The following is a 27,218-nucleotide window of genomic DNA, read 5'->3' on the forward strand; positions in this document are numbered from 1 at the left end:
CATGGGACATGATCCCAGGACCCCAGGATCATGACCTGAGCCAAAGGTATCCGCTTAACCAACTGAGCCACCCAGGTGCCCCTGTTGTCATGCATTTAAAAAAATTCTTTTTATTTAAAATCAGTTTGGTTAACATATGCTGTCATGCGTTTTTTATTTAACTATAATAATGAACATTTTTCCGTATTAATAAATGAAGATCTAAATTAGGGTGGGTTTTTTTTTTTTTTAAGATTTTATTTATTTATTTGATAGAGCACAAGCAGGGGAGCAGCAAGCAGAGGGAGAGGGAGAAGCAGCTTGCTCCCCGCTGAGCAAGGAGCTTATGGGGTTTGATCCCAGGACCCTGAGATCATGACCTGAGCCAAAGGCAGATGCTTCACTGCGTGAGTCACCCAGGCGCCCCTAAATTGGGGTTTTAATAAATGCTGCCTGTTGCTTCCTTGAAGCATCGTACCGCTTGTTAAACCAGTCTCCTATTGATGTTCAGTTTTTTTGTTTCTAATTTTTGAAATAAAAAATGCTACAGGGACGCCTGGATGGCTCAGTCCGTTAAGCGCCTGCCTTCAGCACGGGTCATGATCCCAGAGTCCTGGGGTCGGGCCATGTGAGGCTCCCGAGCCTTCTTCTCCCTCTCTCTCTGCCGCTCCCCCTGCTTGTGCATGTACTCTGTCTCTCTCTCTCTGTCAAGTAAATAAATACAATCTTAAAAAAAAAAGCTATAGTGAGCAGCTTGGGCATGCCTTTTGGTGCATGCATTTAGTTACTCGGTGATAGGAAATTAGGGTTAGGGTAGGAAACTCTGTAGGCTGTGCCAGAGTTTCACATTAGCTGCTCCTGCAACTGAGCAGCTGCAGGGGTTCATTCCTTTCTCTCATTGAGGTGGATGTGGGTCGGGTGGATGTGGGTCGGGTGGTCCTCCTCCGCCTTGTAGCTTTGATGTCTGGATACATATCCTTTGAGGTTGCCACAGATGGGACACCAAGCCAGAGAATTCCACAGGGGGTTTTAAGGGCCAGACTTCGAAGTGGCTACATCACTTCTATCCAGGTGGAACTGGAACTCTTGTCTTTGAGCTGCCTGCAAAGGAGGCTGGGAAAGATCTTGTTTTGTGCTCAGAAAGATAAAACAGTGTAGGGAATCCCCAGCGTTGTTTTTGCCACCGTGTATGTATCTGCTTATTTCCTTAGAAGAATCTGTTAATTTTTAATTCGAAATGAGCACATGTAGGATTTGCTCAGATTCCTCACTTTTCCAAATTCCTTTGGGAGAATTAGCAATTCTGTTTCCATCCATGTCTCCCTGCCTCATTAAGTACAAAAATGGATATAATTAATATTTTGTTGTGAGATGTTTACTTAAAAGTAAACTCATCAGGTTTATTGACGGACTTCTGCATGAGATTAATAATCTTTTAATAGGAAAAGTGGTTTATTACTTACAGCGGTGATTTTTATATTCTTTATTGCATAATTCTTACCTGCACTTACCTTGATATAAAAATTATAAAGTCTTAGGCATAAGAGTAAACAGGAAAATGTATATATCTTATTTTTAACACTTCACCATTAAACATTTTAAGCCATCACTGATTTTATCACCCAAGCTTGCTATTTATATAAATAAGCCTGGGTTAAACTTTAATCATAAGATGATTTTTTTCTCCCTACCTTTTTGTTTTGAAAATGTTCAGATTTACAGAAGGATTGTAGAATATCCTGGAACCCTTAACTCGAGTACAATACCATGTTTGCTTTGTTGTTGTTTTTTCCCCCTGAATCCTTTGAAAATAAGTTTCAGACATCATGACATTTCACCCTGAATGGTTCAGGGTGCATCTCCTAACAGTAAACGTATTTTTCTACATAGCCACAATAACACACCTGAGTAAATGAAATAATTCTGTAATATCTAAAAATGTGTAGTCAAAATCTCCAGTCATCCTCAAAATCTCCCTCATAGATTCCCCCCCCCCCCCAATTTAGGGTCCAAGAGGTTCTTGCCTCTTATTTAGTTATTCATCGAATGACTTTTTCTGGCAACGTGTTAATGGTGAAAATAGGATTTTATTAGTAGTAATAGTAACTACTTTTATCTTGAAATCTTAACATATAATTGGATCCATTATATTACATTATCTTCAATATAGATGTATCAGTACTTTACCCAATGAGAAAAGTTATCTTCAGATAAGTTACTTGTTGAAGGCACATATTAGGGGTACATTTGAGGTATCTCTGATCCCAAATCCTGCTATCTTTTTCTGTGTCAGACTGACTATATCAGGAAACTCTTAATATGAATTTAGAAATGTTTGATCCAAAAGAAAACATTTTTCTCTTTTCCTATTCATAGGCCAAGTGAAGGTCCCTACAGCCAAGGAGATGGTTAGGTAATTTTCTGAGTTTTCTGCTAGCCCTGCAGCTCATTGTTTTTTAAGTCTACCTCATACGTGGATTATGAAAGAAGATCCACACGCATAACTTGACCTTTGAACAACATGGATTTGAACTACATGGGTCCACTTATATGCAGATATTTTTCAGTAAATGTATTGAAAGATTTTTGGAGATTTGCAGCAATTTGAAAAAAGTTGCAGATGAACCATGTAGCCTAGAACTACTGAAAAAGTTAAGAAGTTAGGTATTATTGTAAGAATATAGTATATAATACATGTAATGTGCAAGATATGTGAGTTGACTGTTTATGTTGTTGGTAAGGCTTCTCGTTAACAGTAGGCTATTAGTATTTGTTTTCGGGGCATCAAAATTACATGTGATGGGTTTTCAGCTGCAATGGGGGTGGTCAGTTCCTCTAACCCCAGCATTGTGAAGAGTCAACTATATTTAACAGCTTTATTGAGATAAAATTCACATACTATAGAGCTTATTCATTTAAAGTATGTAATTCACTGGCTTTTAGTGTATCCTAGAGTTATGGAAGTCATCACCACCATCAGTTTTAGAACATTTTCATCACCTCCAAAAGAAATACTGTACCTTTAGCAGCCCACCACTCTTTGCTCCCAAATCTGCTAGTCCTGGGAAACCACTAATCCGTGGTCTCTTTAGATTTGCTTGGTCATTCGTATAAATGGAATCACAGTAAGTGGTCTTTTATGACTGGCTTCTTTGTCTTAGAATGCTTTTAAGGTTCATTCACGTTGTAGCCTGTGTCAGTACTTCATTTCTTTTTATTGCCAAATAATATTCTATTTTATGGATGTGCCACATTGTGTTTATTCATCAGTTGGACATTTGGGTGGTTTTCACTTTTTTGGCTATTACGAATAATGCTGCTATGAACATTTGTGAACAAGTTTCTGTGGGAGCATGTATTTTCAGTTCTCTTGGGTTTATACCAGGAGTGGAATTTCTGGGTCATATGGTAACTCTATTTTTAACCTTTTGAGGAACTGGCAGACTGTGTTCTGCGGCGGCTGCACTCCACATTCTCACCATTTTACATTCCCTAATATATGAGGCTTCTGACTCTCCACATCCTCACCAGTAGCTGCCATTACCTGTCTTTGGTTCCAGCCATCCTGGTGGATGTGAAGTCGTGTCCTTGTGGTTTAGATTTTCATTTCCATGATAGATATGGAGGGAGAGTTCATATATCCATATATGTATAAAATATAATTGTGTGTGTGTGTGTGTGTGTGAGAATACACATAGTATCTTTTTTGTACTTTCCTCACAAGCTGCCTAGTTTGGATGAGATCAGCATCCTTACAGGAACTTGGTTCTTGACTTGGGTAACCTTTCAAGTATGTTAGTTCTGATTTACTATGACCTTGCAATAGGAGAAGTGAAGATTTTTTTTTTTAACTGCTTTCCCCGAAAGAGCTAATAAGTTTTAGGCATGTTGCTGCAAGTTTTCAGTCTTCTCTCCCGTGTATAAAACCTTCACACGGCAAGAAGATACTAAGGAGACCGGAATGAGAAGGGTACAGGGACAGAAGGCTCATCTCCCATTTGTTGCTGTAGGTCATCACCTGGAGTAGGGTTGGTGTGCAGCAGACGTTACATAAATGTTTTTCAATGAATGGAAAAGGTTATGCATTTCCTTTTCTGGATCTTCTTTTAAAAGGTTTCACAGTTTGTACAAAATAATGCTTTTTTCATATGCAGATAAAATCAAAGGGTGAATAATCCATGTATTTATTTACCAGCATAGAAACTGAGAAAAATTGAAATGATTTATTTATTTTTAAGATTTTATTTGAGACAGAGCGTGAGAGAGAGAGAATTGGGGGGGGGGCACAGGGAGGAGTAGAGGGAGAGGGAGAAGCAGGCCCCCAGCTGAGCAGGAAGCCCAATGCGGGGCTCAATCCCAGGACCCTGGGATCATGACCTGAGGCGAAGCAAACGCTTAACTGGCTGAGCCACCCAAGTGCCCCTGAAATGATTTATTTTTGATAAAATGACTAGTCAGTTTACTTAACCTGGAAATGAGTGTTATCTAAAAGCAAAGGGTGTTGTAAAAATTGAGTATTTAGGGATTCTTTTTTTGAGTATTTACGAATTCTTATACTTTGCATCTCAATTATGTACGTTTTCTGTTTTAGCCACTTTGGAGACTAATTAATGATACTAAAGACAAAAGAATGCTAGTTTATAAATCTGAAGATATCAAGAATGTTTCACGTCTCCAGTCTCCACAAGTGTGTGGTTATATAAAGGCAGATAATGAAGAGTTGCTTCCGAAAGGGCTGGTAGACAGAGAGCCACCTGATGGTAAGACTTAAAAATACATATCAAATAAGAAACAAGCATTATGTCTTCAGTAGGGGTGGTTGTTAGTTGATTAGTAATTATAGTATTTCACTTGCAAATAGAGTTTTATTCAGAAATTTCTTTAATTCTTTTGCCTATAATGTAAGAACTGAAAACACTAGAAAATAATGGTAACAATAAAGATTGGAAAAAGTCTACAGAAAAGGGAAATTGAGTGATCTGAGGGAAATTTTTTTTTTGTAAATAGATATTAGGATTGATAATATATTTAAGTGGCTGTAGGAGAGGAGGAAAATTTTTTTGTTTGGGGTATTTAGAAATGACAAAATAATACTGTTGAAAAACAATGTTTAGGTAAGTTTGTAAGAAATTAGTTGGTACCAAGAGAGGTCTGTGCTGTTTAGAAAGAGGTTATCAGTCTTGGGACAGATCACTTTTTGTTTATTTAAGATTTTATTTTTAAATTTTTATGTATTTAAGAGAGAGAGAGAACGAGTGGGGGGAGGGGGAGAGTGAGGGAGAGGGATAGCAGACTTTCCGCAATGCAGGGCTCCATCCCAGGACTCTGAGCATGACCTGAGCTGAAGTCAGGTGCTTAACTGACTGAGCCACCCTGGACATTGCAAAGATTTTATTTTTTAAAGTAATCTCCATACCCAGCGTCGGGCTCAAACTCACAACCCTGAGGTCAAGAGTTGCCCGCCCTACTGACTCTGCCAGCCCAGCGCCCCAGACAGATCACTTTAGGGTCATTTAAAAACCTAACCATCTTGGAGACATACTCTACTGTCTTCATTTTTGAAAACTTAGAAAATATGACTAACATTTTAGTATATAAATAAATTCTCATTTGGATATTTGATAAGAAAAAGGACCTATTACCATAAACTAATTTTTAATGTCTGATTATCTTGATAGTCTTACCATTACTTTGCTTAATTTGTAAACTTCTAGAAGAAAATGACAGTTTCATAGCCCAACAATAAACTAGAAGATTGTTCTACTTTAGGTACTTTTTTAAAGTTTCCTGATTTTAAAAATTAAGGAGGCCCTTTTCCTTGGTTTTGAATTCTATGATTTTAAAACCTCATATTACTTTTTACTTTTCTGTCTTCCTCTAAATTGTTTTCGGTTGAAGATATCTTTAAGGATACTAAGCTCAAATGATGTTTGTTTCAAAAATATGCTAGATTTAAAGTGTTACTATAAAAAAACTCCTTGTTTTGATGAATTTTGATTTAATAGTGCATACAAATTCATATTAGAGCTTGTTCGTCGGGTGAAGAGAAGAGCTGACCCTAATCCCATGAAGAACACGTGTAAATTGTTGGTGGTAGCAGATCATCGCTTTTACAGATACATGGGCAGAGGGGAAGAGAGTACAACTACGAATTACTTAGTAAGTATCTAATATTGGATCAGGTCACTGGACACAAAAATCAAGGTAGGTAGCCATATTCCATTTAAGAGAAGACTGCTGTGGTGTGAAATGTGATGAGACGAGATCTGTTTCAGTTGCTCTGTTATTTCCTAAAATAATGGGGAGCTCTCTGAGGTTCTTACATTACTCTGTAGAGATTCTTGTTTCAAATTTTTGAAAACCCATTTTACCTTTGAACTAATATTTTCTCCACATTAGAATTTTTATGCGTATTAACATTTAGAGAGAGCTCGTAACATAGGCCTCCCTTCTTTATTCAAGTGAACTCTTTGAAAACATCACTGCTATAATAATGGCCATGACACATGGATGGATGGATGGATGCTCCAGAGTGAAAAAAAAGTATTTGTCTGAACTTGTGTGTGTTCTCTGCTTATATGTATATTTCAGAGAAGATGGTCAGTTTAGTTTTTGTTGTATAAAATAGCTAACTGTTGGAATATAATTTTGTGGAGTAGATGGGACTTTTATGGTCGTAACTAACTGTAGGGCAAAGATTCAAAGGAAGGATTACAGAAGTATTGACACTGGGTTTTTGAGTCTTTACTGTTATAATTTGAAAAGCCAAGGGAATCCCATTTCATTGACATTTTTTCTTAGTATGATCTCATTCGTCATGATATCTTGGCACTGACAAAATGTTGTTGTTGAGGGAATAAAAGAGAATGTGGCTATTCATGAACCAAGAGCGTAGGCCCCAAAAGACGCCTTTCTCATTGCCTTGCTTTTTCCGTTCTCTGTGTTTTATTCATACCCTCCCTCACCCTTCTTTCCCTCCCCTTCCAATGTCAAGTGAAAGAATTTATTATGAGGGTTGTAGGAGTAGTATGTGAAGTCACTGCAGTTCTTGTTCCTAAGTAAGAGAGACTGTTCCCTGAAAAAGTTCCTTTTTAATATGGGTTTTGTATTAAGGGTTCTTAATATACTTTTTTGTTCATTATACCATAAATATGAATATAATGAGAGGTCTAGTTTTAAAAATTGCATTTCTTAGCAAAGAACAGTTGGTAGATCTCTAATGTGCTTCACAGGTGCTAGAACAAGCCTCATCTAGCCGGTTTGTGAACAATAGAATGTTCTGTTTGAGGAAAAGATGGGTAATGAGCATTTTGTTCTTATGTAGTTGGAGTCACCCTTGTTCCTCCTCCCCCAGTATTCTCTGTCTACCTTACCTCCCTCCGAAAGCAGAGGACAGAAGAAAGGGGAACCGGTGGAAGCTCACTCCTCTCTCTCTCTCTCTCTCTGCCGGGTCCTCGGTGCTGGCCTTGGCCCAGTAAGGGCCGGGGGTAGGTTGAGCAGCGTCTGTCACTGCCCCTCGCCTCTTTCTGAGGAGGCATCTGAGGTTCTTGCCAGAGATGGAGTGAAGATGGACAGCTTCTTAGAAGGGCAAATTGTAGGTACACTGGTGGACTTTTAACTTTTATTTTTATAGTTGAATGGAATGGCAGTTTTTTAGAAGCCTTTTACTTGGTATTTTGGTTCATATGCAATTGATAACCTAAAATTTGAGACGAACCATACAACTTCTTGATCCTGGTAATAATACTCTAAGCTTGAGGCTAGGAGTACTTGTTTGTGTCATCAGTGATGAAGAATAATGTCTTAATGCTAGTTTTGTAATTGGTGGAAACTTTTACAGTGGCGTTTTCTCTAAACTGACCATTTTAATCCCTGCAAAATTCATATTATGTTGCAGGGTGTTAAACATACACGTGTCTTTTTTTCACTCTTTCTTTTATAAACACAGATAGAGCTTATTGACCGAGTGGATGACATCTATCGGAACACTTCATGGGACAACGCAGGTTTTAAAGGTTATGGAATACAGATAGAGCAGGTATTTACCAATGGATGTGGACGTGGCTTTTATTACTCCGCTGAGTGATGTGATGTAAATATTTGTCGCTTGTATTCAGACCCCAAAAGCTGACCTTCAACTCCAACCTTATAAATTCTCAAATGCCAGTGATTTTTAATCTGATAAATTGTATAGTGTTTTTGAATTAATTATTTACAGATTGTGAAGTTTTTTGTTCTTAGGCTTGTTATAGGCGGAAAGCCTTTTTCAGCTGCTGTGATCTCTTCTTTTTCTGAATTTATGTTGTTTTTATTCCCTTTGTTGTTTTACTTTGATTATGCTTTATGTCTTTAGTTAGAATGTTGACACATATTGTTGAATCCTTAGAAAATTTACTCAGAAATACTGTGTACATTGCAAGGCATTTATGCATATAGAACCAGTATGATATCTTTTCTCCAGAATTTTCTGGTTTTAATAATCTGTTAATAGAGCATGTCCAGTAATGGTATATTGATGTCATCTTAATTATATCTCATAGTAAACATTGTTCGAAATTGATAAGACTAACTAAAAAGACTTCTGAAGTTGGGTATTGCTTTGGAGAGATATTTAATATGTAAATTATTGTCTCTTGTTTTTTCCAGGCTCTTTGTACTAAATTAACCATATTCTTATAGGTTCTGTTGTATAGAATTTAGAGATTAAGAAACAAAACTTTTGAAATCTTGCGTCATGATATATAAATGTTAAACTTTTATAGTACTTGTATAAAACTAAGAGAATTGTTTTTCCCTTTTCCATTCTCTTTTACTGTTTTGCATTTTCTTTTGAGTTATTATTTGAATAGGTAATATATACACATGGTACAAAAGCCAGTGAAAAGTAAGTCTCTTCAACCTCTACTATTGTCAAACCAGTCCCTTTCCCCAGAAACATCCATGTCACAAGTTTCATAAGTACTGTCCCGGAGAGATTTTGTGCATGCAGAGCATGTGTATGTGTATGTGTGTATTTGACACATGGTGGTATGCTCTACTCTTTTGCACTTGCTTTTTCATTTTGCAAATATGGTGGTGATTGTTCCATTGTGGTACATAGAAAGCTGCCTCCCTTGTCTAAAATAGCTGCATCACGTTCAAGTTTTAGGGGACCAATAAATAAAACTCCGTTTTGCCTTAAGAAGTTGGAACCACTTGGAAAAATAGGTGCAGTGCAGGAGATTGAAGTACCGGCTTTATAATAATAATAGATGGATTGGAGGGTGTGGTTTAGATGTGCAATCACAGTGGGCGTCTATCAATTTCATCCCAGGATTGATCTTGACCACCCGCCACCAAAGCTGCAGCGCCCTCGGTTGTGAGCTCACCATGTGGTGGCAGAGCAGACAGGATTACACCCCCTCCCGGCAGACACATCCAGAAGAGAGGCCAGAAAGGGCTGAGCTGAGCATGGCTTTGTTCTTTTCCCTAAACACACTCACCGGTCGATAATGTTTCATCTCCTTTGGAGGAAAGCCTTTGTTTCTTTTTTATTACAGGATTAACATGAATTTTTACTGTACGTACAAGGAAAAGCCCCTGTTCTTTATAATCTTTTATTTCTGTGGGATGCAGTGACGGACATCTAATTGTTCTGTGTCTCTGCATCATTGACTGTAGTTGGAGTAAATATTTTAGGCTCAGGGAACCCAGGTTCTCATTTTGTCAAACTAGATGTAGAGGAAATAAGAGTTTAGGAGTACATTTATAAATTGATAAATAATTCACCGACATACATATTTTCCATACCATGTGCTTCTCAGTGTGTTTTTAAATGAATATTAGAGATGAAGAATTTTATGGAATTTTGGTTTTAAAAAATTTTTCTATAACGGTAGATGATCTTATTTTGAATAGTTAAAATAGTGCAGTATTAGTTTAGTCTTGTGACTTTTTTCTGAAGTGTTCTAAGTATATTGTCTCTTTAAGTATAGATCCGCATTCTCAAGTCTCCACAAGAGGTGAAACCTGGTGAAAGGCACTATAACATGGCAAAAAGTTACCCAAATGAAGAAAAGGATGCTTGGGATGTGAAGATGTTGCTGGAGGTAGGTGGTCCCGGACATGATTCTGTTTGGACCCTTTGTGGTTTCTCGGACATGGGGTGTGTCTGCATCAGTGAAGGGGCGCACTGAGAAAGGTAATTGAGAACCAGGAGCAGTTCACCCCAGCTAATCCAGCAGTGACCTCACCCCTGCAGCAGGGCAGACAGCAAAATGGACCAAAAAGTTGTGAAAACGAAAAATGCAGGAAAGCGGTGCTTCTTGACCTTAGTATCTCTGAGAATCTAGTTGAAATATTGGGACTTTAGAAATATATACTCAATATAAACATTTTTTGCACACCATTTTGTTCAGGTTTCTTTGAAACTTATTGGTACATTTCCTAGGTCAGTAATTGTCAAACAGTATGAAAATATATAAGTAGCAATATAACTTGAAGACGTGAAAGGTTTTTTTTATAGGATTTAAAAATGTTTGTGACTGTATTCTAATAATAAATCTGAAGATAGCCTAAACATTCTGTGCCATATGATTCTTGCCTCCACAGGGTATGATTAATCCTTTTTGCCACATATTTCAGTGTCTTGAGTTTGTGTATGCGATTGTTCTGTTGTAAAATCACCTTCTGTGAAGTGATAGTGATCTTTTAATATGTTAGTAAGCGTATTGGTTTCCTATGGCTGCTCTAACAAGTTACGCAAATTCAGCAGCTTGTAACAACACTTATTTATCTATGGTTTCCATGGGTTAGTCCACGCACAGTGTGGCTCATGAGTCTCACAAGGCAAAAGTGAAGTTTTCGAAGCTTGGATGAAGTTAAAGGTTACTACCAACTCTTTATCCAGGTTGAGATGCACAGAATGCTGCGTGTGTTTAGGACTCTGCGTGCCTTCTCTGCCGTGAAACGCTGCCAGGCCAGAGCTTGAGACTGCACTGTTCACGTCTGAAGAGGCTCAGCAAGGATGTTAGGCTGCTGGGGCTGCCAGTCACAAAACACCGCGGACTGGCGGCTTAAACAGCAGAAATTTATTTCTCACGGTTCTGGAGGCTGGAAAACCAAAGCAAACTTAAACAAAAACCCTGGGTGCCTGGCTGGTCAGTCGGAAGAGCATGCGACTCTTGATCTTAGTGTTGTGATATCGAGCCCCATGTTGGCTGTAGAGATTACCAAAAATAAACATACTTAAAAAACCAAACCAAACTAATAGGGTCCTTAAAATACTTCAGAGGGATCTATTTGGTATTAGGTGCTGACATCCCCTGGAAGGAGTGTCCAAGCACTGGGACTTAAAAATTGGAATGTCTCCAGGGCTGGGCTGCATGGCTTCACACCAGCCCTCTCGGTTTTGAACTGCTGTGAAAAGCTCCCAGGTTCTTCCCTGTCCCATCCCCCTCCCTGACTAGATGGTAGCCCACTTCTTACCTCTAGAGGTGGGAGGAAATTGCACACGAGGAGCATTGTGCCGCACAACTTTGGGGTTGCTGGTGTAGAGCTGCAGTTAGTCATATGGTGTTGTTCTCCTGTGTCTGGTTGAAACATCTTTTAGTCTGATGTAATTGTTAATCTAATTAAGAATACTTTTTTTTCCTTAAAGCAATTTAGCTTTGATATAGCTGAAGAAGCATCTAAAGTCTGCCTGGCACATCTTTTCACCTATCAAGACTTTGATATGGGAACTCTTGGGTTAGCTTATGTTGGTTCTCCCAGAGCAAACAGTCATGGAGGTGTTTGCCCAAAGGGTAAGTTTTCCATTTGTTGTGTGGATATGTGAGAATGGCAGACTGATTAGATTATATTGTAATCCGGTATAAAATAAGCAATTTGTCTGTTTCCTTTGTCCTCTAGCTTATTATAGTCCAATTGGAAAGAAGAATATCTATTTGAATAGTGGTTTGACCAGCACAAAAAATTATGGTAAAACCATCCTTACAAAGGTATGTTCTCTTATGTTTTAAAAGAAAAGATTTTTGAGTTTATTGTAGTGGACCCTGAGCTATATGTATTTATGTAGGTATCTTTTAAAAAAGTAATACATGCTTTTGTTTGTTTGTTTCTGCGTAAAAAAATGCATGTGTTTTGGTGGGAAATGTGAAAATAAAAAATATAAAGAAAAAGATAAAAAGCTACCTGTGAGATTTCTTTTGAGACCCATCAGGGTCATTGTTTTTCCTGAAGACACCCCTCCCAGAGCCCTTCATCCTGTGGTTTCTCTGTAGGCTATCTGGCTCCCAGTCCTGCAATGTAGCTGTCATTTGAAGACCTCCCTAAACTCCCTCATTTCCTGGACCTCATGTTCGTTCTTTCTTTTTTTTTTTAAGATTTTATTTATTTATTTGTGAGATCGAGTGGCGGTGGGGGGGGGGGTCAGAGGGAGAAGCAGACTCCCTGCCAAGCAGGGAACCCCATGCAGGGCTTGATACCGGGACTCCTGGATCATGACCTGAGCTGAAGGCAGACACTTAACTGAGTCACCCAGGCACCCCTGTTCTTTCTCTTTCTTGATTTATACCATCATTTTGGTGTCGCATATCTTCCAGGAGCTTCCTAAGAAAAGGGTACATGAGAGGCAAATTGAGATTTTTGCATATATGAAAATGTCTTTACCCTACTCTTAAACTTGATTGATAATTAAATTTTCTCAGCATTTGCAGGCATTGCTCCATTGTCTTCTGGTGTTTTGTGTTACTGTTAGAATTTGAAGTCATTCTGATTTTTTATCCTTTGAATGTGACCTGTTTTTTCCTCTAGAAGATTTTAGGATCTTGCTTTTGCCCAGGTATATCCATTAGGAATGTGTCGGTACATTGAACAAATCCATACGACTGAAAATCTGACAAACAGCGACTTAAATAAGAGGTGTATTTGCTTCAGTCAACAAAAAGGTCATGGATAGCATCCTGTGGGTGCTGCAGCTGCTTAGTGATGCTCTCAGGGAGCCAGGATCTTCCCAGTTTTCAGTCAGCCCCCCTGAGCCCAGGCCTTTGTCTTCATGCTTATCGTCTGCTCACAAGATCGTTCTCTTCTGTGTTGCGGAAAGGAGGACAGAGCCTTGTCTGTCCCTTGTTAAAACAACAACAACAACAAAAAAAACCCAAAAAAAAACAAAACTCTGGAAGTCCTACCCACTGGCTTCTATTTATATCTCACTGGACAGAATTGGTCATGTGACCGACCTGCCTTCAAAGAAATATGGGAAGGTGGCTATTTTAACAGAGTACATTGCCAACCCGAGCAGGATTAGGATTTTTTAAGGAAGAAGGGGAGAATGGATATTAATAAGAAATACTAGTTTCTGATATACTGGTAGTTTAGCTACGACGTTACACTTGGTATACGTTTGTTATCCCACTGTGTTGGGCCCTTCAGTCCATACATTCCCAACTCCCACAGTCCTACTGCTGTTCTCTTGATCGCATTAATCAGGACCCCATCTAAGAAAAGCAGGGCGTAGCTGGCCAGAGCAGGTCATGGTTGGATATTAATTCATTATGCTTTCTTTGCATGATCCTTTAAGGAAGCTGACCTGGTAACAACTCATGAATTGGGACACAACTTTGGAGCAGAACATGATCCGGATGGCCTAGCGGAATGCGCCCCAAATGAGGACCAGGGAGGGAAATACGTTATGTATCCCATCGCTGTGAGTGGAGATCATGAGAACAATAAGGTATGTATCTTTTGGAGCTTTTTTAGGTTAGGAAGGAAAGAGGCTATGTTTAATTATAATGAGAGCTCAGAAAAGCCTTCCATTCCACAGATGGAACTGCAAATTATGAAGTACCATCAAACTTGGTTGTGTGTTTTAGAGTGAAATATGATCCATCGAAGCTGTCAAAATTAATTATGTTGATTGGGGCTATATGGAAAATTAGCGATAGTAAAGGCTCGTGTTGGAGTTGTAGATGGCAAGGTCTGGTGCAAGTTAAAAATTTCATGCCATTTCTTTCTTTTTTTTAAAGATTTTATTTGTTTGACAGAAAGCACAAGCAGGGGGAGCAGCAGGGGTAGAGGGAGAAGCAGGCTCCCTGCTGAGCAGGGAGCCTGATGTGGGACTCGATCCTAGGACCCCAGGATCATGACCTGAGCCAAAGGCAAACACTTAACCGACTAAGCCATCTAGGCACCCCAGAAATTTCATGTCATTTCTTATACAAGCTGTTGTTCTTTGAACTCTACTTAATTTGCATGTTTTCATAAACTTTTGCAACAAAATACATAATTTGCCAGACTACAAACCTCCCGTGGGAAAGGCCCTCGCTTGTCTTGTTCACAGCTCTGTCTCCAGTGCCTCGCAGGGTACCTGGCACGTAGTAATTTGTTGAGAAAATAAATGAACAGTTTGCTACCAGCGGTTTCTGAGAGTACACGAGTCCCATGGGAGAACCGTTAAGCGTGGCTACGACTGACTCTTAGAGTCTGACCTGAAAGTGTTCACAGGCGTCTGGTTGGTGCATTTCACTTGAAGTTAAGCAGCGAAGCATCATGAGGAGAATGTACTAGCGTTGCTGCCAAGTTAGAGAGGGCTGACTCTGACCGGGAAGGATGAAGTATCTCTCCTGATGCCTTTTTAGAGCCAGGCCATGGCTCTTTAAAGCCTGGCAGGTAGCTAGAGGAAGGGATTACTTTTGTGTTTTCCTGGCCCTGACGTGGCTTTTGGAAGTTTTTTTCTCGTGTTCTTTTTGTCATCTTTTTCCTTGGCTGTTAAGGTGGCTTTGCACCTAAAGTTTTCTATTTCCTCCGCTTGATGGCTTGCGCCTGAGGCGCTCTGCACGCCTCGTTTGCCTATTCTTCTGATTGTCACATACCCTGTTGAATTTTCCACTGTTTTTCAGAGTTGTCTCTGCATTTCATTTTTTTTTTAAGATTTTATTTATTTGACGGAGAGAGAGACAGCCAGCGAGAGAGGGAACACAAATGGGGGAGTGGGAGAGGAAGAAGCAGGCTTCCCATTGAGCGGGGAGCCTGATGCCGGGCTCGATCCCAGAATCCTGGGATCAGGCCCTGAGCCGAAGGCGGACGCTTAACGACTGAGCCACCCAGATGCCCCTCATTTTGTTTTTTTAATGATTGATTTATTTTGAGAGAGGGAGAGAGAACGTGCTCACGAGTGGGATGAGGGGCAGAGGGAGAGAGAGAATCTCAAGCAGACTCCCCATGGAGCCCGACACGGGGCTCAGTCTCACAACCCTGAGATTGTGACCTGAGCCAAAACCAAGGGTCAGATGCTTAACTGACTGAACCACCCATGCGCCCCTGTCTCTGCATTTCTAATCATGTACATTGTAGCTCAGTGCTATTCTGTAGAAGGTTCTGGGATGACGAAAACATTCTAGCCACAGGTGGCTATTGAGCACTCCAGATGTGACCGGAGAGACCAAGTAACTGAATTTTAAATTTTGTTTTATTCATTTTATTCTTCTTAAATTCTATTTTATATAAATTCAATAGTGATTGCCTAGGGCTGGAGCTGGGAATGGGAACTAACTGTAAAAGGACATGAGGGACCTTATTGGGACAAGAACATGTCTACAAACTCATTTATGGTGATGGCTGTACCACTTGGTAAAGTTATTGGAAATCACTGACTTGGACACTTGAAATGGGTGAATTTTGTGATATGTAAAATATGCCTTAATAAAGCTATTAAAAAGCAAACAACAACCCAATATTGGGGGCAGAGGGGAAGTGGCGAGGGTACAGAGGAGTTAGGAAGCCATGAGTTGATCATTGTTGAAGCTGGTAAGGGGCATATGGGTGTTCACAAGACTGTTCTGTCCATTTTGCAGCTGTGTGAACATTTCTCTAATAAAAAGTATGAAGTATGTGATGAGGAAAAAGAACTGAGATAGCCACGTTTGGCTCCTGGCTGTAGTATTAGTGCACTCTGTAGTCATCTGCTGCTTTGTTATGAGGATGGTGTGGATACTTCGGGGGAAGTTGTCTTACTTTACAGACTCTTCCTCTGCAAGTTCTCCTTAGTGAAATTTCCCTGTGAGCTCTTCCATGGCCTTGTAATGACTTCTAAGGAGACTGGTGCCTGGCCAGAGCCTTTTTTTTTTTTTTTAATTCAGGAAGTGGAGGCATCTGGGTGGCTCAGTCGGTTAAGCGTCTGCTTTTGGCTCAGGTCATGATACCCTGGAGTCCTGGGATCGAGCCCTGCATTGGGCTCCCTGCTTAGCGGAGATTCTGCTTCTCCCTCTGCCCCTCCCCCTGTTCACTCTCTCAAATAAATAAAATCTTAAAAAAAAAATAAATTTAGGAAGTGGCAGTCTATCCACATTGAGCATAGAGCTTACTTTTTTTAAAAAAAGAATAAAACAGATAACTCTTGGGGCTCCTGGCTGGTTCAGTCAGTAGAGCACATGACTCTTGATCTCAGGGGTGTGAGTCCAAGCCCCATGTTGGATGTGGAGCTTACTTAAATAAGTGCGGGACAAGTAAAGGAAGTGCTACTTTATCAAAAAAGGACAATTTTCTCCATTTATTTATTTTGTCCCAAGCACATCATATTTAGTGTCTTTTCTATTTGTTTGGTTTACCCAAGTAGTGATTTTCTTGTAAAAAGATACTGGGTGTCTTCTAATCTACATTTTAAATGAATTCCTTAATAAAAATGTTTGTAACTAGATAAAAAGCGCTCCAGTTTCCTTGACCTTGATGGGCAGGGCTGGCACCTCCCCCAGACAAGCTGCTGAGCAGTGATGTGCCTCGGAGTCGCTGTGGTCAGATGGCGCGAGGGGAGTGAGCTCGTAGGAGGGTTTGTTGGCACAAGAGGAGAGAGTGTGGGAAGGGTGCAAAGAGAAGGCCAGAGGTCTTCAGGGAGCGTGAAAACCATGTTCCTCTTCTCTCTGCCCAAGGGCCCCGCCACTCGGGGTGTGACTCTGATAAGTTAGTGAGGAGGCTTCTCGCTGCTTCAGTGGGAATTCTGATTTCTGAGCATCTGCTCTCCCGTGAGTGAACTGTTAAAATTGAGTTCATGAATCTGCAGTGCTCGTGAGTAAACCCAGCAAATTCTAACTGCCCGAGGCCTAGACTGAAATAACCAGACCCCTTAAATATCTTTACCCTAGAATAAATGGGAAGATCCTTAAAAAAAAACAAGCCCATTTAGTATTTTCTGTGTAGGGTGATAAATTTAGATACCATTCTAAAACTAATCCTTTCCGTATCTGATCAACAATCACAGTTAACCTTTGGGGAGGGTCCTGTGCTCTCTGCTCCTCAGGGGCTTCCTGGCTCTCGTCTGGGGCAAAAGTGAAGCCATTTTAGCAACTGTGCAGCAATTGTGGAGACCCTGCCTTAAGAAATCACTGCACAAGTTTTCCTCAAGTCTTTTACTCCCTGTCTTGCTAATTTCAGATTGGTTTCGGAAATGGACTCCATTTCAGAGCTCCTGGTAAAAATCCCCAAATTTATCAGGAAGCCATTTCCCTGGTTCCGTATTGCAAGTAGAGAAGCTAGGGTAGAGGCTTCCTTTGGGACATTGGTCACTTGTAGAAATCTAAAAATCATGGAGACCCATGTGAATGTTTAGGTAACAATTTGGATTTTTATCTTTTAATAGACGATATGTAATATCCTACCTCTTACTGTGCTCACCTATTTAAAAACTTGGAACATGGGTCGTTCGTATACACAGCCAGGGAAAAGAGAAGGAAGTAAATCAGAGAGAGACTCCGTTTTGCATCCCAGAATCCTCATGTCCAGGAAGGTGATGGCGCGTGCCGCCTTTTCGCCGTCACTGCAGCAGCGCCGGGTGCCAGCCAAGGGTCTGGTGGGGCCGGGGCGTGGGTCCTCTTGACGGGCCTGGCCGGGATGCATGGTCTCAGTGTTTGTACAGCTTGCCTGGGAAGAATTCTAGGCTCTTGACCAAATTCACACCAGCTTTTGGGCACCCTACTGCGGGGGACAACTTGATTCCGCATAGCTGGCCTTTTGAGGTGATGGTGATGGAATCTGACAGACCTTCAAGGTGGCTCTGACTGTGGCTGTTAGAGTAAGAGTTTGTCTGTAGAGAAGAAACACAAACACTACGTGGGAATGACGTATTGTTCTTTTGGTTCCTTTGTGGCCTTTTCTTTTGTAAGATGTTTTCAAACTGCAGTAAGCAGTCCATCTATAAGACCATTGAAAGTAAGGCCCAGGAATGTTTTCAAGAGCGAAGCAACAAGGTGTGTGGGAACTCCAGGGTGGACGAAGGAGAGGAGTGCGACCCGGGCATCATGTACCTGAACAACGACACGTGCTGTAGCAGTGACTGCATGCTCAGGGCGGGCGTGCAGTGCAGGTGAGCTCGGGGCCTGAGAGTCGGGAAGGGGCGGTGCTGCGTGGGCGTGTTTGTCTCTCTCCGTCCTTTACAGCAGGAAAACTTTCTGGGAAGCAGTGTGACTTTATGTCACAAAACCTTTAATCTTATAGACGTTTTGATTCAGGTTCCCACAGGTCAGAGTCTTTTCTAAGGAGATGCGAGGGGTGATTAAATGAGGATGTTCACAGCTGCTTTCTTTTATAGCGACAAGATATTAGACCCAATCAGAATGACAGTCCTGAGATCTGAAGTTTTGTGTTTCTATTGCATTCTATGCAATAAACAGTGTTGGAGAATACTGTTTAATGGCATACGCTAAATGCAGAGGAAGCAGGTTACAAATTCGAAGGTACCGATGTTTCCATGTTGCTGGCTGGTGCTGGGTTAGTTTAGAAGGAAAGCTTGAGTTTATGGTGAGAAGTAGATGCGTATTGTCGTCGTAGATACTGATGGCAACTAGGACTCTGGCTGCCTAGTTTCCTCTCTGTGGATGGCCTTGCAGGCCCATGTCTTCCTTTTTTTTTTTCCTTTTCTCTCTTTTTTAAAATTACCGCATTAATAAAAACCAAGGATACCAAGGTGTTCTAAGGCGGAGTCCCCTTGGACCTTTCTGCGCTTCCTGCCTACGTCGCTGCTGCCTCAGGCCGCAGTAGGAAGCGCGGACAGAGTGTAGGCAGGTGGGCTGGCGTCTGGGTGGCCCAGCCGGGAGGCCTTCCCTGCCATCTTCAGGGCCCTGTGTCATGACCGTAGCGTTTGCCGTGGGGCTGACGTTTGACTGGACCTGTGTCTGCTCTACCTCTGCAGTGATAGGAACAGCCCTTGCTGTAAAAACTGTCAGTTCGAGACTGCCCAGAAGAAGTGCCAAGAGGCTATTAATGCTACTTGCAAAGGCGTGTCTTACTGCACAGGTGAGTCCTGCTGCTGCTTCTCTTGGGATGCTTTGCTCAGGTGAGTATGTGTATGTTTGAAACAACACTGTATTTCGTTCAGATGAAAACAGTCTTCCCAGTCATACTCCTTAGTTTGAGATGCACTTCCCAGTGGTCGGTGCCGGACCCGTCCTGCTTGCTTTCTTATTACTTGCCTTTCGTCGACTTTGTTCCCATCACCTCGTTCCTATTACAGGCCGCGCTGTAATGCGTTTAATATTTGCCTGGGTTTGTGTATTTCCTTGAAAGATAATATAGTGTTTTTTTGTGTATATATGTGTTTTTAATAGGCCAGGATAATACTCTACTTTAGATCTTTTTTTAAACTCAGTGCTGTGTTTTTATGAATCATCTCTGTCGTGCCGTCTGTCTTTGTCTGTATCCATGTCTGTACATAGTTCATTGTTTGGGGCACCTGCTGAGTTTACTTGTGTGACGTAGTGTATTGTACTCATCTGTTCACTAAGTGATGGCTTGGATGGCCTTCATCTTCTGGATACCGCAGGTAGGACTGCGACAGACAGTCTCCCACGCCTCTTCAGGTGTGGTAAGGGTTTCCTGGGTGCACGTGGAGGAGCGGAATTGCTTGCTCATAGAAAGCAGCCCTGCGTTGATCTCTAGAACAGCGGTCCTGGTGCGTCCGTCATGTGTGCAGATTCCCGTGTTCCAGTGTCCTTGTCAACCCTCCCTGTTACCCAGATGGTCTTTATTTTTTTGCCAGTCTGATGAGGGCAAAGTGATCTGTTCTCTGTATTTGCATGTTTCTTGAACATCTCCCTTTATCTGTTAGCCATTCAGATTTTTCCTTTTATGAATAGCCAGTTCATATATTTGGTCCTTTTTAAAAATTATTATTTATTTGTTTAAAGTAGTCTCTGTGCCCTACATGGGGCTTGAACTCACAACCCTAAGATCAAGAGCTGCATGTTCTGGGGCGCCTGGGTGGTTCAGCTCTCTCGGTTTTGGCTCAGGTCACAGTCTCAGGGTTGTGGGGCTGAGCCCCACGTTGGGCTCTGTGCTCAGCGGGAAGTCTGAGATTCTCTCTCTCCCTCTGCTCCTACCCCCGATCATGCATCCTTTTGTGCACTGTTGTGCTTTCTCTCTCTCAAGTAAACCTAAGAAAAAAAAAAAGGAGTCGCCTGCTCGAACAGCTGAGCCGGAGCCAGCCAACAGGGTGCCTCGATTTGGTCCATTTTTAAAAACTGGGTTTCATGTCTTTTTGCTGTGTTGATTCGGAGGAGCTGTTGTACGATAATTTGGTTTAGAAGTTGCACACACCTCCCTCCTGTTGTCTTTGGCACAGAAACCTTAATTTTAATGTAATCATATCTTGCTGTTGTGGGGTGTATATGTATTGTTTTGAATTGTGGACAGTTACAGAGATCTTTCCCACAGCTTTTTCTGTTAGGTTCATAATTTTACCTTCTACAGTTAGGACTTTAATCCAGCTGGAGCTAATCTTTATATTGACTGTGCATATTTTCCGAATTCTGTCAGTTCCTAAAAGATTTTCAAAGCTCTGCTCTTAGGTACATAACTGGACATAGTCTCTACATTTTCTTGATCTGCTCTTTGTTTACCAGTATTTTAATGTTGCTTTTTGACCTTTGTGATTTTTTTTTTGACTTACATATTTTAGTTAATAGTCTGCTACCCCAGATTTTTTTGGTTCCTATTTGTCTGGTGTATCTCTTCCATTCTTTTATTTTTCTATCTTTCTGGGTTTTTTGGTTGGTTGGTATGGTTTTCTTAACAGCTTTATTAGATTCAGTTAATATAGCATATTGTTCATCCATTTATTTATTTTTTTGAAGATTTTCTTAGAGAGAGAGCGAGAGCCCATGCATGAGCGGGGAGGAGAAGCCGAGGGAGAGGGAGAAGCCGACTCCCTGCTGGGCAGGGAGCCCCATGCCAGGCCTTGATCCCAAGACTCTGGGATCATGACCTGTGCCGAAGGCAGACGCTTAACCAACTGAGCCACCCAGGCGCCCTGTTTCCCCATTTAAAGTGTAAGGTTAGTGGTTTCTAAGGTGTTCGCGTGTGCAACTACCAACACAGTGTTAGAACGTTTTCATCACCTCAAAAAGAAACCTGTGTCCTGTAGCCATCGCTGAATCCCCTCATCCCCCCCAAACCCCAGACAGCCAGTAATCTACTTTTTGTCTCTGTGTATTTGCCTGTTCTGGACATTTCCTATAAATGGACTCCTACAGTACATGGCACTTTGCAGCTGTCTTCTTTCCGTCAGAATCACGTTTTCAAGATTCATCCGTGCCGTAGCGTGAAGCAGGACTTCGTTTGTGCTGATTGCCCAGTGATCGCCCGGTGTGTTAGGATGGGCCACATTTTGTTTCATTCGTTCATCAGTTGATGGACTTTCGGATTATTTCCACTTTCTGATGATGAATAACACTGCTGCAGACATTTCTGTGCAAGATTTTGGGTGGTTGTATGTCTGTCTTTCCCCTGTCTAGACCCAGGAGCAGAATTGCTGGGTCATGCGGTAACTGTTCCGTTTGCGGCGCTGCTAGGCTGTTTCCCCAGGGGCTGCGCCACTTTACATTCCCACCGGCAGTGTCCGAGGCTGCTGTGTGTCCTCATCCTCAGCAACACTTGTCTTTTTGATTCCTCGTGAAGCTTTGTCTCAGTTTGGTTTTTCCTTTGGCTTTTCAGTGTGCATTTTATCAGATGCCACTCGTGACGTACATCCTGAGATCTGTCTGCATGACCGCAGTTTGCCACTTGTCAGGAGCCGAGCGTCTCAGTCAAGCTTCACAGTTTCTAGCTGTGCTCTATGTTTCAGTCTTTATTTTAGTAATAAAGCAGATTCAGAAAAATGTTCTTAAAGAAGCATAAGCAAAGCAATTTGAAAAAATTCATTCATTCTTATCAAATAGCCCTTTGTTCCCTTGATATTTATATGAAGGAGCAGCGAGCAGAACATAAACTCATTAGAAGGACTCAGTATCAGCATCACCTGGGACCTTGTTAGAAGTGGACATTCTTGGTCCCCTCCACCTCCCCACCCCCCGGCCCAGTGCCCCGGCAGCTCTGAGGACGGGCGCAGCGATCTGTGCCACGAGCTCCATCTGCCCGCTGGGTCTGCCGCACCCTGAGCCTCGAGAGCCCAGTGAGCTGGTGGCGCTGTGTTTTTAGTGCTTCCTCTGTGTCTGAGGCTGTGGTATTGGCGCTCAGAGAGCACATGTTCAGCACATCCTCACGAGGCAGTTTGGATGTACATGTCAGGGCGGCAGCCCACCCCGAGAACACCATGCGGTGCGGCCTCTCCCTTCACCGGCGTGCTGCCCTTCCCCCGCAGCCTGCTGTCAGCGGCAGGTGTGTCGCGTGCCGGTCCTGTTGATGCAGAACGCCCAGTGCCGTAAGGGGTGCGTCAGACCGGAGGCATGTGTGGTGTGCCCGCACTAGGGTGTGGTGTGTATTGGGTGCTTCATGGAAGAGGCTGCTTTTGTTTGAGACAGGACAGGTTCCTTTAAGTTTCCTGTCAGTGTTCCAGTGACTTTGAAGTCTGAGTTCTTTCGGACTCTGTGGATGGGTCCCATTCGACAGGTGGAAGGCCAGGCCTCCATCACTGGTCACCGTCTGCTGTTTGCATGTAGTAGTTCTCTTCTTGTGTTCATGTTTAACTGCGTGTGTTGCTCATTTTCCACAATAAGCCCCTCATTCCATCCTCTCAGTTGAATTTAACATCCTTCTGTGGCTTTTGTCCAGAAGAATCATTGATTCATTTAAGAAATATTTGTGGCATACTTACGGTTTGTGGTAGGGACTGGACATAAGTTTGATTCATTAATAGATTTGATCTTTGCTCTCATGGAGCTCACCAGTCTGTGAGAGGGGAGCCAAAAACAACATCACATAGGTGTAGATTGAGGGGTGCCTGGGTGGCTCGGTCAGTTGAGTGCCCAACTCTTGATCTTAGCTCAGGTCTTTTTTTTTTTTTTTTTTTAGATTTTATTTATTTGACAGAGAACACACAAGCGGGGGACAGGGGTGGCAGGAGAGGGAGAAGCAGGCTCCCCGCTGAGCAGGGAGCCCGATGTGGGGCTCTGTCCTAGGACTCTGGGACCATGACCTGAGCTGAAGGCAGACACTTAACCGACCGAGCCAGGTGCCTTCAGCTCAGATCTTGATCTCAGGGTTGTGAGTTCAAGCCCTGCTTTGGGATCCTTGCTGGGTGTGGAGCCTACTTTAAAAAAAGAAAAAAAAAGATGTAAATTGCAAAGCGTGTGCTTGAAGGAGAGGAGTAGCTGTAGCAGGGGAGCGTCGTGGGGTGAAAGTAGGGCCCCAGGAGGTCTGAGGGTCTTCGAGCCAGATCTAAGGGTGAGAAAAAGCCAGCCAGTGCCCTCCAAGGTGGAAACGAGAACATTCCAGGTAAACCGAACAGCGTAGTTACGGTTCCGAGGGAGAGACCCTGGAGAGGTGAGGACATCGGAGCCTGGCTGAGGTGGGGGCTCAGGAGTGGCCGTGGGTGAGGTTGGAGGAGCCTGGCCGGCCGCTGCTGTGAGCCTCCCCGCAGAGCTTGATTTTCAGTTCAAGGGGCGGCTGTAATGTCTGCTTCGTAGATGTTACATATGTACGTACTCTGTCATATGTAGTTCTGTTTCACCATAAAAAGGTAAAAGCAAAATGTTCAATAGTGGCTGAGGGGTGGTTTGGGAGCACGGGGACCCGCACCACGCAGGGCGGGGTACCCAGCCAGGCACTTGATGCTAATCGGCTGAGTGGATGTGGGCCACTGGCGTCCTGCTTCCGGGTCACTTCTCACTCTTTGTGAAGTGTGGTGCTAATGTTTGTGAGAATCAGAGGCCTGCCCCTGTAGGACTGCTGGCCATGTGACTCATGGTGACCTGTGTGCTTACTGCGTGCTTCCAGGTAACAGCAGTGAGTGCCCCCCTCCTGGCAATGCTGCAGATGACACGGTGTGCTTGGATCTCGGCAAGTGTAAAGATGGGAAGTGCGTTCCCTTCTGTGAGCGGGAGCAGCAGCTGGAGTCCTGTGCGTGTAACGGTGAGCACACGTCCGCGCTGCGTCTTTGCAGCAGGAGGGGAGACGGTCTGTGTCTGCCAGGCCCTGTCCCTCCCTCGGGTGGCCCAGCAATACAGGCTGCTCGCTGCTGGCCGGGGTGGTGGTAAGAACGCAGCCAGGGTCGGGGAAGGGCAGGGTGGTCTGTGACAGCTCTCCGGATTCAGATCCTGGCACCTGTCTTGTGTGTGAAAACTGGCCTGTCGGTCTTCCTTCTGGCTCCATTTTCAGACCATGTGCCCGGCTGAGGGCTGGGAGAGGCTGAGTGGGTAGATGGAGGTCTGTCCTCACTGCGCCCCGCCCGCCGTGTCTTACACACTGTGAACGCAGCAGGAACCGGCTGCTGCTTACCTGCAGTGAACGCGGACGTTCCTTTAGGACTACAGCGGGGGCGAGCTGGTTCCAGGGTCTGACCCTGTCAGGGAGTTTGCTATTGTCACCAGCACTGAGCCTGCTGCCCTGTCTCCCTGCCAGATGTCTGGGGCAGGGGCCTCACTTAGCGATGGTTGGTGACATCATGCTGGCCTCTTAGACTTGTCCTCAGGTTTCCACCTTCTATTTTTGGAACTCCTGGGTCTGAGAAGGGACCTTGGGGACTGACGAGGCTCCAAGCTTCCCACCCTGCCTCCCCCCCCCCAGAGGGTTCTGTTGCGTTCAGAACAACCCAGCAGCCAGAGCCACTAGGTCGGGAACTCCCCGTGCATACGGCGGAGGCAGCGGCTCTTCCAGGGGAGCGAGTACATATGGAAGCTAACACACGGTAGACGCCAAGTAAGTCATTTCCCGAGGGAGTGGCAGGAGGCTTGCGATGCCTTGGAGAGACACATAGGAAATGCCCAGGAAATGCTTGATCAACGAATGAATGATGAAAAGGTTTTTCTTCTCCCATTAAAGCGGTTTTGCTGGTTTTTGTGTTCTGGTTGATTTCAGTTCCTCCCGAGTAAGTGTAACTGTGGACTTCTTCTGGGTCACGTACTGTCCCGAGTTATGTTGCCAGTTGACTTTTTGGGCATTTCTGCTGTTGGTGTGTGTTCCACGAGGCTTATGTGGTGCCCAGTTGGTTCTATGACCCCACGTGCTGTGGGCGGTAGGTCTAGATGGAGGGCATCTTGGTTTTGGCCGCTGTGCTCACATCACACGTCCTCTCCCTCCATCTGCCCCGGGCTGTTCTGTTGAAGCTGTGCTGGCTCTCGCTAGAGCCTTGGTTCTCCAAGGGTGTATTTGAAACGGAGACGCCAAGGGTTGAAATCAGTGTAATAAGAATGTCGGGATGAAGGGAAACATTGAGTATCATAAAGGAGTTGAAGTAGAATAATTTGGCTTTTAATCTGTTAAAGGAAACTCTTTGGTGTAAATTGTTTTTACCTTGTGGCCTCTCTGAGGATCAAGGAACCTGAACTCAGAAGTTAGTCTTTGGGGGTGAATGAGGGATAGTTTGCTATTGAAATGAAAAATAAATGCATTTCCTTCCCCGTTGGGAGCGGGGTGGGGAGGAGAGGAGGGAAGCAGGAGCGTCAGGTCTGCACTCCAGCTGCCCTACATTCCCTGATTCTGTTCCAGAAACTGACAACTCGTGCAAGGTGTGCTGCAGGGACCCCTCAGGCCGGTGTGTGCCCTACGTGGATGCAGAACAGAAGAACTTATTCTTGAGGAAAGGAAAGCCCTGTACGGTGGGCTTCTGCGACATGAATGTGAGTGCTTACTTGGGTGCAGCTTTTTCTGCAACAGCCAGACAGGCAGTTTTGATATTGTAAAGACTTGATTTTGCCAGTGGAAGGAGTCCTGCCACGCTTTCATAACCCACTGCTTGCTCTTGTGTGCACGGCCACCTGGGGGAGGCGGCCAGGTGCTCTTGGGAAACTGGAGTGCACTCTCTCCAGAGCAGGGGACCCCGAGTCCAGTGACTGGGTGGGACCTAGGGGGCCTTTTTGGTAAAGCTCGTTCGTTTTAGGCAGTGTTAATTACTTGGTTTTCTAGACTAATTATAAAATTGACTAAGATTGTGAAATCACAAGTTTTGATTTTGAAACCAGTGCTGATACAGGGAAGACCAAGAGGTGGCTTGACGCACCTGCGTTAGACCCTCTTGTTCTCTAGAGAAACACCTAGAGCCACAGAAGAGGATTTAGAGGGGTTAGGCCAGCTTCCCTGGGCAGTCAGTGTTCCTCCTGCTCACTGCGCACGCGTGTGTGTGTGTGTGTGCGTGTGTGTGTGGGGTCAGTAGAGGTCTTGCTAGAGGACCTCGTCTTAAAATTGGTTTTCTCAAGTTTCGTTTCCTGGGACTTCTAAATTCACGTATAAAAACGGACTAATTGTGGAAGTGTCAGTATACAAGTGTCAGTATACACCTGCTTTCTTAGGTCCTGTGTCAAAAAATAGGTCATCTGAGGGTTTGATTTAATGAAGCCTTTTCACGTCCGTTATTTGTGCCGCCAGGCTGCTGCTAAATGCAGCACTTCTCGGGGCAGTACTGTGTGTTTCCTCTTCATAGGGCAAGTGTGAGAAGCGAGTACAGGACGTCATTGAGCGATTTTGGGATTTCATTGACCAGCTGAGCATCAATACTTTTGGTAGGTGATTTCCCTGGGTGGCTCTTTGCTTGGAACTGAGCCAGTTTCGGTGATGACATGAGAAAAGTGTGCTTTCGGATTAATATGTTCTAATCCTGCAACAGCAGATGGAAATATTCACAGCTTTTGTTGAAACAACTTTGTCAGCTAAGATGAAGTGGACTCCTAGCTCTCCCCGTGTAGTGCAGATGCCCGATTTTCAGACAAGGAAAGTCTGTACTTTGTCAAAATGCTGACTTCCTTCTTTAACAAATGAACACCTGATACCATAAGCATGGTCCAGTCCTGTAGATTGTAAACCTGAATCCTATCTGATATAAGCATCATTTAAAAGTGGGCCTCAAA

The 27,218-nt window shown here is 43.2% G+C and overlaps 1 protein-coding gene across 4 annotated transcripts in view; it reads left to right on the plus strand.

Moving 5' to 3' along the window:
* ADAM17 (ADAM metallopeptidase domain 17) overlaps nucleotides 1-27,218 on the plus strand; it is a 50,703-nt gene that overhangs the window by 19,193 nt on the left and 4,292 nt on the right. For 2 of the 4 annotated variants that reach the window (XM_026518643.4, XM_057309002.1), the window contains exons 5-16: nucleotides 4,571-4,739; nucleotides 6,005-6,138; nucleotides 7,928-8,017; nucleotides 9,954-10,067; nucleotides 11,618-11,762; nucleotides 11,869-11,957; nucleotides 13,538-13,690; nucleotides 18,111-18,310; nucleotides 19,136-19,239; nucleotides 24,154-24,288; nucleotides 25,864-25,994; nucleotides 26,795-26,873. In XM_026518643.4, the coding sequence (XP_026374428.1) occupies nucleotides 4,571-4,739; nucleotides 6,005-6,138; nucleotides 7,928-8,017; nucleotides 9,954-10,067; nucleotides 11,618-11,762; nucleotides 11,869-11,957; nucleotides 13,538-13,690; nucleotides 18,111-18,310; nucleotides 19,136-19,239; nucleotides 24,154-24,288; nucleotides 25,864-25,994; nucleotides 26,795-26,873 (1,543 nt within the window). Of the gene's footprint in view, nucleotides 1-4,570; nucleotides 4,740-5,984; nucleotides 6,139-7,927; nucleotides 8,018-9,948; nucleotides 10,068-11,617; nucleotides 11,763-11,868; nucleotides 11,958-13,537; nucleotides 13,691-18,110; nucleotides 18,311-19,135; nucleotides 19,240-24,153; nucleotides 24,289-25,863; nucleotides 25,995-26,794; nucleotides 26,874-27,218 lie in introns of those variants that run through there. The other 2 variants (XM_044390245.3, XM_044390252.3) reach the window with 2 other exon arrangements.

Source organism: Ursus arctos, unplaced genomic scaffold (assembly GCF_023065955.2).
Source record: "Ursus arctos isolate Adak ecotype North America unplaced genomic scaffold, UrsArc2.0 scaffold_8, whole genome shotgun sequence".
Taxonomy (NCBI): domain Eukaryota; kingdom Metazoa; phylum Chordata; class Mammalia; order Carnivora; family Ursidae; genus Ursus; species Ursus arctos.